The sequence below is a fragment of the Primulina tabacum genome, chromosome 17, assembly GCF_025594145.1.
Source record: "Primulina tabacum isolate GXHZ01 chromosome 17, ASM2559414v2, whole genome shotgun sequence".
Taxonomy (NCBI): Eukaryota; Viridiplantae; Streptophyta; class Magnoliopsida; order Lamiales; family Gesneriaceae; genus Primulina; species Primulina tabacum.
This window is the reverse complement of record NC_134566.1, coordinates 30,419,927-30,430,117: the sequence shown is the minus strand read 5'-3', so window position 1 is coordinate 30,430,117 and position 10,191 is coordinate 30,419,927. Positions and strand designations below refer to the sequence as shown.

Here is a 10,191-nt window from a genome sequence, read left to right as displayed (position 1 = left end):
AGACATCTCGAGTCTTGGTGGAAGCTAACTCGGTTATTATCAGTAAGTATACCAGATTCATTGTAATGTTATATAAATTGATGAGAATATTATTGAAAATTCATCTATTTCAAAAGCAACAGTATGTCTGAAAGCTTTCGCTTATGTTCTAAGCCAACCTTACAATAGTAAATGCTTAGCCAATCTCCTTGAAACACACTACCTGCCAAGGACACCAACTTTATCTTGATAAAAGTTAATCTGTCAATTTGATTTTTGTGGACGCGTTGCAGGAGAGGAACTCCACCATCAAAATACAAGCTGCCTGCTGCAGTTTGAGTTTGGGAGAAGAATGACACAAGATTGCTCTTTTATAAGTTTTATATATTTTTGCACGTACAAGCATCCCACTAATCCGGCAAGGTAAGGACATAGTCCTCAGGATGTCTCACCACCCATGGAGCGTCGCACTACCACCGCTGCCAGGACATAATCTGTTCATGGCGTACTACAGTGCTCAAAGGAGTTGTCAGGAAATTGCGAGTTTTATTATATATATATATATATATAACTCTCATATTCTACCTCTTTAATTTCATATTTTCGCAGGTTGTTAGATGGCAGACGAAGAGCCCCAATAAATCTCGAGTCTTGGCGGAAGCTCCGAGCACATTCCAAAGACCATCGTTCAAACTCAACTTCGTGATATTTTCGTTGATGTCGAAAGCAACTCGGAAAAATTAGAGAAGCTGAAGAGAAATGTCGAAGAAATCATCAATCGGCTAGACAACATCCACAAATTTATGTTAGATTTGGGCAATTATTATTTTGCTTTTCAATGTGCGTGTCTTGCATCAATTTCCAACACATTTTTTTGTGTGCAACAATGCCTGGTTTCTTACACATCTTTCCATAGTTTTTGCAATATCGAGTTTGGCGCACTCGGTTTTCTTGCACACGAATGGATTGGCCTAATGGAGAGTCTCAACACTTGCCTAACAGACTTGAATGCTCTTGATCAGAATACGTTAGGGGGATAATATTTTTTTCTTGTGAAGTAATATTATTCTATTTTAAATGGTCACAAGTATTCTTACGTGATAAGATATTTACTGCTGATTGTGGGGGTGGTTATTATTATCAGTTTCACTGACTCTGTTGTTGCTTGGCCGCATGTCATGATTTGCAGAGACAATGATCGAGCTGTATTTGACAAAAAAATATTTAATTAGGTCTAGCTTAGTTTTTATTTTGAAATTAAATCGCTTTTGCGATAAGTTTTTATGTCAATTTCTGGTATTTTTGTTAAGTCAAGTTTGTGTATCTGTTGATTCTGAAGTTTTATCAGAAATTTATTTCAGAAGGAGATGTATCTAGGTGAGACCACTGTAACTAAAGTCTGATCTCCTCATGGATTTAAATCCATGAAACTGTGTTATCGTTAATTTTAAACTCAAAATTAGATAAAATTCGAAACAAACTTCAACTAAATTTAGATAAGATTAAGATAATTTTGTATCCTAATAAATTAACCATCATTTTAATTTTGTCTAATTTAAAAGTTGATTAATCTGTATCACTTAATTTTTTAGAAATATTAAAATGAAGCTTTTCGTACCAAAGACCAATATATGGTAAAGATAGTTATTTATTTTGTCCAAAGGTTTCTCTTTTTAATTATTTTTTATCAAATGATTACTACAGAAAATATACAATCACACCATATATGTAGAGGCCAAGGAAAGAGTTTTAATCAATCAGCAAATACAATTATTATCATAATTTTTTTTCAACTTCCCTAAAATAAATATATTCTTTTTAGAATCCTACCATATCAATTCATTATCCTTAAAAGATTGAAACTTTGTTATCCGAGATTTGGTTATCTTTTCTTAAATAAAATTAACAGAATGAAAACAAGATGAAAAAATTGGAATGATCCCTTTTGCAGACTGTCGGGTTCGCCTCCACCTCTTGAAAATGGTTTTCAGAAACCATTTTTTTTTCCTTTTTCTTCATCCTTTTTTTTTTGTTTTGTTTTTTTGCATACTTCGAGCTAATCTTTGACATTGACGAGGGCAGTCATACGTTGATCATGTCTGGTATTGAGGCACAGTCGACGGATTAATTTCGTATCATCCCAAAATCATCTCGAATCCGCACGGATATAAAAAGGTAATCAATGGATTCAAGGCTCGATATGAAGTGAAATGTCATGCATCGATGCTACATATATTAGAAAAATATGTGTGTGTAAAATATATTTGATTTTCATGGATAGATGATATCAAATGTCATAATATGTCACATAATCACACAAATATCATATAAATCATGTTCGACACATATCAAATTCTACGGATATCTGTTGTATATTACTCAATCCTAACACACGTATTTCGAGTTAACTCAACATTGAGGTGGATTAACTTCAGAGGAAATTTATTCTACAATGATAGCGTACAAATGTGTTAAAACTTAATTCACACTAATTTAGTTATAAATCCTGATTTGATATAATTCAATTTATTTGTATTCAAAATTCATCGAATATCCATTTAATACAAAATACTGAAATTCACATACAATTCATTTAAGATATCTCTCTTAAATCTATTGTAAATATAGCATCTACAAAATATCGTAAAATTGGAGTCATAAAATATTAAAGTATTATAGCATTCAAGAAAATACATTTCGACAATAAATAATTATGCGAAATAAGTTTGATACCCCCGGATCGAGGATGAGCCCGACCTACTCTCTCTCGGTAGCCCAGATAATTAGTAGCCCAGCATTCAGGAACTCCTGGCGGGACATCTACGAGGAGGTCATCTTGGAGGTCATCCTGAGGTGGAGGTCATCCTGGCCGACCTCCCAAAACACCCGTAATCACAGCAGAAAAGACAGGGCCGACCTCCCACGAGTCTCCGAGCCGACCTCCCGCATGCTGTCATCGCACCGATTGGACAGGTTTTGACCGACCTCCCGAGCCGAGCTCCCATATGGTCGGAATATGGACAGGCGCTTACCTAGGAAAGCTTATATTCAGACATTAGCGGGTAGCCCACGGAATTAAGGCCCAAGAGAGTCAAGCCCAATAAAATCTAACCAAATCTGGCACACGGATATGCCCAAATCTTTCAAGATTCTGAGGATCTAAACCTACCAAATCAGGACTCTATCGTTCTCCTATAAATACCAGGTTTCGTTCATTGTTTATTCATTCATATATTCACATTCTCTCAGCACACATTACTCTCTCAGTTTTCTGTTATCTGACTTGAGCGTCGGAGAGGCTACGCCAGAACAACCTTCCGGTCCCCTTCTAACACTCATGTTTGTGCTTCCAGATTTCGAAGGTCCGATCCGAGCTCCTCAAGTGAAGATCCGACCTCCCAGCTACCTTTCGAAGGTCTGATCCGAGCTCCCCAAGCGAAGATCCGACCTCCCAGCTACCATCGCGGATTTCAGCAACATCAAAGTTCATAATTAATTTTCATATGGATTGAAGCCCAATAACATGTAACGCAATATGTTAATAAAATTATTTAATAATACTTCTGGTTGGGTCGGAAATCCAATCGGGAAGATGTTTTATTCTCGATCCCTCTCCCAACAATCCCGTGAGGAAGATGTTTTAGTTTTATAGTTTTTTCTCAAGATCATTTGCCTAAAGGTGTCATCGTCGTCACAAAAACTCCTGTGGTCAATTTTGTGAAACATATATTCTATATAGGTTATCTATGAAAAAAATATTAATTTTTATGTTAAATATATTAATTTTTATTGTAAATATGGACATGATTGATCTGTCTCACGAATAAAATTTCGTGAGACCGTCTTATGAAAGACCTACTCCATCGTCGTTGCATAGTGGAGGAATATGACTGGTTATAATTTAGGCTACCAATTTTTCTCTCTTGACGTTATATAATTCAATCTATTCAAATATTATCTATATCATCGATATTTATATTTAAAAAGAAAAACAAAATTGGAATCATTAAATTCAAATCTAATGGAGTAGCAAAAAAGGGAAATTGTGATCATACTAGATTATATGTATTTATATTTTTTCCCATTTTAAACTTGAGAAGAATTAGACACAATTATGAAAATGATCTTGGGAAAAAAAGTATAAAATTAATTCAAAACTGTATAAAATATTTTCAAGTAATCATCCATACGAAGTGAAAATTGCTAAAATTTACACTTAAATCCCATTATTTTAGATATATTAATATATTTTGATAGAAAAAATTTTCACTTTTTTGATATTGAATACATATTTATTTTTATATACATATATATTCATCTCAAGTCTCAACATCTATTTTCTTGATTATCTTTTACTTTTGATTTACTAAATTTTGTTTCTTTTTTGTCCAAAATTTTCATAATGTTAAAACCCAACAATCAGATAAATTTCTAAATCTAGCTTTAACTAATAGCTAACTTTTGCAATATTTTATTAATTTTGACTTAAAAATCTACACTTTTACTGTTGTAGTAATATTTTATCGATTTAACCAAGATATTGGGTCTTTTTAAAAAATAATTTAATTTTTAAAATTAATTTCAAAAATATTTTAAAAAAAAAGGTTTGCAACAATAACTCAATCCGTGCTTATGAAGCACGGACGCTGCTCACGTGGAGCAGTGTTTGTGCTTCGTAAGCACGGACGATGCTCCACGTCCGTGCTCTGTAAACGGAATATTTTAGTGAGGGAATATATATCAAAACCGTCGCTAAAAATGAATCAGCGACGGTTGTTAAAATTGAATCAGAGACAGTTCAAAAACCGTCGCTCATTTTAGCGAACGGTAACAAAACCGTCGCTAAATGCCGAAATTTTGATATAAATATCAACGGCGTACATTGCACGCTGCAGATAATTGTATTAACAACGTGCAGTATCAACAGCGTGCATATGTACGTCGCGGATAATCTTGAACTTTCAACGGCTTGCATCTTTGCAGCGTGCAATGTGCGCTGCAGAAAGAGAATTTACGCGCTGCGAAAAATCATTTTTGTTGTAGTGAAGACAGAGAAAAAAACAGACAAGAAATTCATCAAGAAATAAGTTTTTCATGGCTAAAAGCCATTCTTGATGAATTTCTTGTCTGTTTTTTTTCTCTGTCTTCACTATAACAAAAATGGCTTTTCGCAGCGCGCAAATTCTCTTTTCGCAGCGCACATTGCACTACGGAAACCATTTTTCATCGCTAAGTTTCTCATCGCTAAAAACCATTCATAAAAAAAAACAGACAAGAAATTCATCAAGAAATAAGTTTTTCATCGCTAAAAGCCATTCCTGATGAATTTCTTATCTGTTTTTTCTCTGTCTTCACTACAACAAAAATGGCTTTTCGCAGCGCACATTGCACGCTGCAAATATGCAAGCCGTTGAAAGTTCAAGATTATCCGTGGCGTACATGTGCACGCTGTTGATACTATTATCCCGCGGCGTGCGTTCAAGATTATCCGCTGCGTACATGTGCACGCTGTTGATACTATTATCCGCGGCGTGCATATGCACGCCGTTAATACAATTATTCGCAGCGTACAATGTACGCCGTTGATATTAATACCAAAATTTCGGCATTTAGCCGTCGCTAAAATTAGCAACAGCAACGGTTTTTGAACCGTCGCTGATTCCATTTCAGCGACGATTTTGTAACCGTCGTTAAAATTAGCGACGGTTTTTGAACCGTCTCTGATTCAATTTGAGCGACGGTTCAACTAAAATAGCAAGGATTTTGATATATATTCCGTCACTAAAATATTCCGTCGCTTACAGAACGGGGACGTGGAGCATCGTCCGTGCTTCGTAAACACGGATTGAGGTATTGTTGCAAACCTTTTTTTTAAATTATTTTTGAAATTAATTTTAAAATTTAAATTATTTTAAAAAAAAACCCCAAGATATATACATACATACATACACACGGCTAAACAAAGGCGTGCAAGCGCTGCGGAGACTCTCTCTACATCACTTTCTTGGAAAGGAGCTGTCGTCTTCTATCCACTCCCACATCCTGGCCATCGCTTGCACCCCCCTCGGGAAAGAAGACCTCGAATAAGGCGTTGTGTGACGGTGATTTTTTTGTTTGGTAGTGAGAAATGTAGATTTGTGAAGCCAATTTGGAGTTACATTTACCCATTTGCCTCTTATCTGTTTCTGCCCTTCTCCGTTCTTTCTAATTTCAAGACTCCGTCTTTGTTTCTTCGTTTCTTTTCTCGAGGTTAGTAGTGGGAGTTTCTTGGATAATTTTTCTGTGGTTTTGAGAAAAATTGGATCATTTTGTGTTTATTGGACATTTGAAATCTTGTTTCTTTTTTCCTTGGTGCACGGTTCTGATTTGGATTATTGTGGTGATCTGTTACCTTTGATGTTGATTGATGAATGAAATGATGAAAGTTCGTTAAGTTGTGGGATTACTATTTGTGTGATATTATTCATGATTTTCCTTTGTCCTTTTCTGGGATTATATGTCTCTCATCAGTTTTCAAGTAGTTAGCATTTGATCTGTTTTTAAGTAGTTATAGATATTTGATTTTCTTGACTATTTGAAGTGGTAGAAGTAACTTAATGGGATCTGTTGTTTTGGAATTGCAAATCTGCTGCCAAAACGGAAGAAAATAATATTTTGTTCTCTCTTTTATCTGCCCCATACTCCAAAAGAAAGAACGCCTTTTTTTTTTTATCACTTTCATTCAATTTGTTATAAAGTCCTGTACTATAATTGAAGGGTATAGTATAGTAAATGATTAAAATGCCGCTCAAGAACATTGTACGGGAGCTAAAGGAGATGAAAGATGATATTGGTGGCGTATCAAGGAGAGGGATTGAGGCGAAGCATTGGAGCAGCCGCAACAGATCATTTATTGCTCCTGATGTAAGTCCCTTTGAGCCAATGCAGGAAGGACAGTGGGCAAATTTACCGCCTGAGTTGCTTTTGGATATCATTCGAAGGGTTGAAGAGAGTGAGACATCTTGGCCTGCTAGGGCTGTTATCATCTTTTGTGCATCGGTTTGTCGATCTTGGAGGGATATTGCAAAGGAAATTGTGAAAACTCCTGAAGAATGTGGGAGGCTCACTTTCCCCGTTTCCTTAAAGCAGGTGTTTTTGAGCATCTGTTTAGTTTTTGTTTGATTTGGTTTATATGATTATGATGATTATTTATCTTATTATGAGTTTTCCCATTCTTTTTATTTTCTTACATTTAGCCAGGGCCACGGGATGCTCCAATACAATGCTTTATCAAGAGGGATCGTGCGACTTCCACATACCGACTTTACTTTGGTCTGACCCCATGTAAGTCATTTTGTTTTTTATTTTCCTGAATATTCTATTGCCTGACTCTGGAGTTTCCATGAATTATGTCTTCAGGTTAATCAGATAATTTTACAAAGATGCAGTATGCATTGGCATTCTTGCTCGATTGGGAAAATTACACGTTTAATGTACTGATTGTCATTGATTTGTTACTTTGATATTTATTATTGTGTCTTATTTCGAAGCGTACCTTCTTGAGCAAAATGTTGACGTGATTCAATGCTTCAGTCCATTTATATGTAAATATAGATAGCTAATTCTTCTAATTATCATGTGATATAATTCCAGCTGAGGACAAGAATGATAAACTACTGTTGACTGCAAAAAAGATCAGAAGGGCAACAAGCACGGACTTTGTTATCTCTTTGGTTGCTGATGATTTTTCTCGAGCCAGCAACACCTATGTTGGAAAACTTAGGTAAGTCTTTTCCTGTCACTTGTCGAAAATGTACATGTTAGATGTTTGGTGTTAACTGAACGAAAAATAATGATATCAGGTCTAATTTTCTTGGGACCAAGTTCTCCATATATTGCAGCCAATCTCCAAACGATGTTGGCGTTCAGCCTAATACTCGACAAAGCCGAAGATTCCACGCTAAGCAAGTATCTCCAATATTACCTGCATATAACTATGTTATAGCCTCCATTTCGTACGAACTGAATGTTCTTCGCACTAGAGGTCCTAGGAGAATGAACTGTGTCATACATTCAGTTCCTGTCACTGCAATCCAAGAAGGTGGCATTGCACCAACACCAACATCATTTTCACAATGTGTCGATGACAAGTCTCCCGTCATATCAATTTCAAAAGGAAAGGAGCTTGCTGCAGATTTCAGCTCACCCGACCTCTCAAATATACCTGTATCAAAACAGCAATTTGTAGAGGCTCTTGTTCTGAAAAACAAGTCGCCTAGATGGCATGAACAGTTGCAATGCTGGTGTCTCAACTTTAAGGGTCGTGTCACTGTTGCATCTGTAAAAAATTTCCAGCTTGTAGCATCTGTTGAACCTTGGCTTAACGTGCCTGCATCTGAACAAGAAAAGGTCATTTTGCAATTCGGGAAGATTGGGAAAGACATCTTTACCATGGATTATAGGTACCCAATTTCTGCATTTCAGGCCTTTGCAATCTGCTTGAGCAGTTTCGATACTAAACCAGCCTGCGAATAACCTGGTGGACCTTGATGATCATTGCTGCTCATGGACACTTTGGTCAATTTCCAGAATGGAAGGTAAATTCCACTCTGCATTGCCATGTTGTAGTTGAGAACTTAGCCTTATAAAGTTATCAATCTGTTGGCAGTTCAGAGGATGAGACACTTTTCGTGATATATGTTCGGATTCCATAACAACTTTTGAATGTCTCATTTATATGCCACACTGATATGATGTTACCCTCCCCTCCTACCTATTCTTTTTATTGAAGTTTGCTCAAATATTGGATCTTGCGCTTATGGTTGCCTATGCACTATAGGAATCAAAATTTAAGTTACTTTCTTCTTTTATTTCAGAATCATAGTGTTAATTTATCATGTATTGGTCCAATTTCCAGATGAGACATTGTTGGGTCTGTTTCTTGTTGTCACGCGTGGCTATGTATATATGGTAGATAGGTCAGAATGTGATACATGAGTTGCCAATAAGTTATACGGAATTGAGTTACATGGTATGGGATGAGAAGACAAGACTGATGTTGTATCCCAGTTCAAAAGTGTAGGATAAAATGGGCAAAATTTCACTTTTGTGTCCAAATGACATATTGAAGTGCCAGAAATTGTGAGCCATGACTAGATATTGAGGCCCATGAATCAAACCAAGACTCTGACACGAGCTTATGTTATGTATACCTAACTAAAGCCGGCTTTCGCGAAATACTTTTTCCTTTCTGTCATCTGGCCATCTGCCATCTGCTACTAGATTGGCTCTTGATGTTTAAGCAACATGCCTCTTGTGACATTATTTTTTCAGTTACTAGCGCTCTAGCTCATGCATTGTGTAGAAATATTGATGGATGTATTGCATGCGTTTACATTTAATATCAGCGTAAAGATGGACATTGTGCGGGTTTGGGTTTGGGTTTGGGTGTGGGTGTGGGTGTGGGTGTGGGTGATGCTAATGTTGTCGAAACTAGCTGGTGTTAGATGATACATGTCACTTTAATTATAAATATAAAACGTATATAAATAGGTGGAAATCTAAATTATACCCGCATTTTTTCTCCATAAAATTTCAATTTGATATTATTGTGGTAAATTGCATTTATTCCAATATTTAAAAACATAAAACTTCATTTGTAAAACTAAAAGTCTTTTAAAACCCCGTGGTTTCTTATAAAATAACCCTTTTACAAGGATATATGTCTGATTTTTTAAAACACGAGATTTAAAATATTAGATACGTCCTTTGGTTTTCAAGAGTGCGATATGCTATTTTTCCATATGATTGCATATGAAATTCAAGGTCCACTAATAACATCCGGTATATGGTCACATGCAACACAAGAAGTCTTGATAATAAGACAAAAATCTGTGTGAGAAGGTCTCACGGGTCGTGTTTTGTGAGATGGATATTTTATTTGGGTCATCCATGAAAAAGTATTACTTTTTATTCTAAGAGTATTACTTTTTATTGTGAATATCGGTAGGGTTGACAAGTCTCACAGATAAAGATTCGTGAGATCGTCTCACAAGAGACCTATTCTGATAATAATGGTCAAGTTGAAACGAAATTGATTTAACAAGCAAAAATGGACCGCTTTACAATAACTACTCCTCAACCTTTTCTTTCATTCACTTCAATTTGTTCACTTGCCAACTCTGATACCCTTTTAAACTCGAAGCAACAAAAAGAATATAAAATATCGATATT

At 35.8% G+C, this 10,191-nt stretch overlaps 1 protein-coding gene across 8 annotated transcripts; it reads left to right on the top strand.

Annotated features, from left to right (window-relative positions):
- The first annotated feature begins 5,930 nt into the window (after positions 1-5,930).
- LOC142530779 (tubby-like F-box protein 5) lies at positions 5,931-8,755 on the top strand. Of its 8 annotated transcripts, none has more exons than XM_075636607.1 (5): positions 5,932-6,228; positions 6,748-7,107; positions 7,215-7,302; positions 7,612-7,741; positions 7,821-8,755. In XM_075636607.1, exons 2-5 carry the CDS (start codon positions 6,751-6,753, stop codon positions 8,491-8,493), a joined length of 1,248 nt encoding a protein of 415 aa, XP_075492722.1. In that variant the 5' UTR covers positions 5,932-6,228; positions 6,748-6,750; the 3' UTR covers positions 8,494-8,755. The 8 variants fall into 8 exon arrangements, with proteins under 8 accessions (XP_075492726.1, XP_075492722.1, XP_075492721.1 ...); XM_075636606.1 differs by having other exon boundaries at positions 6,743-7,107; XM_075636604.1 differs by having other exon boundaries at positions 6,736-7,107.
- The last annotated feature ends 1,436 nt before the right edge of the window (positions 8,756-10,191 follow it).

Bases quoted from the DNA above. Each gene is read 5' to 3' on its own strand.
- LOC142530779 (XM_075636607.1), top strand. From the start codon at position 6,751: ATGATTAAAATGCCGCTCAAGAACATTGTACGGGAGCTAAAGGAGATG. The intron at 7,108-7,214 runs GTGTTTTTGAGC...TCTTACATTTAG, and splicing joins TCCCCGTTTCCTTAAAGCAG to CCAGGGCCACGGGATGCTCC. The intron at 7,303-7,611 runs GTAAGTCATTTT...ATATAATTCCAG, and splicing joins TTACTTTGGTCTGACCCCAT to CTGAGGACAAGAATGATAAA.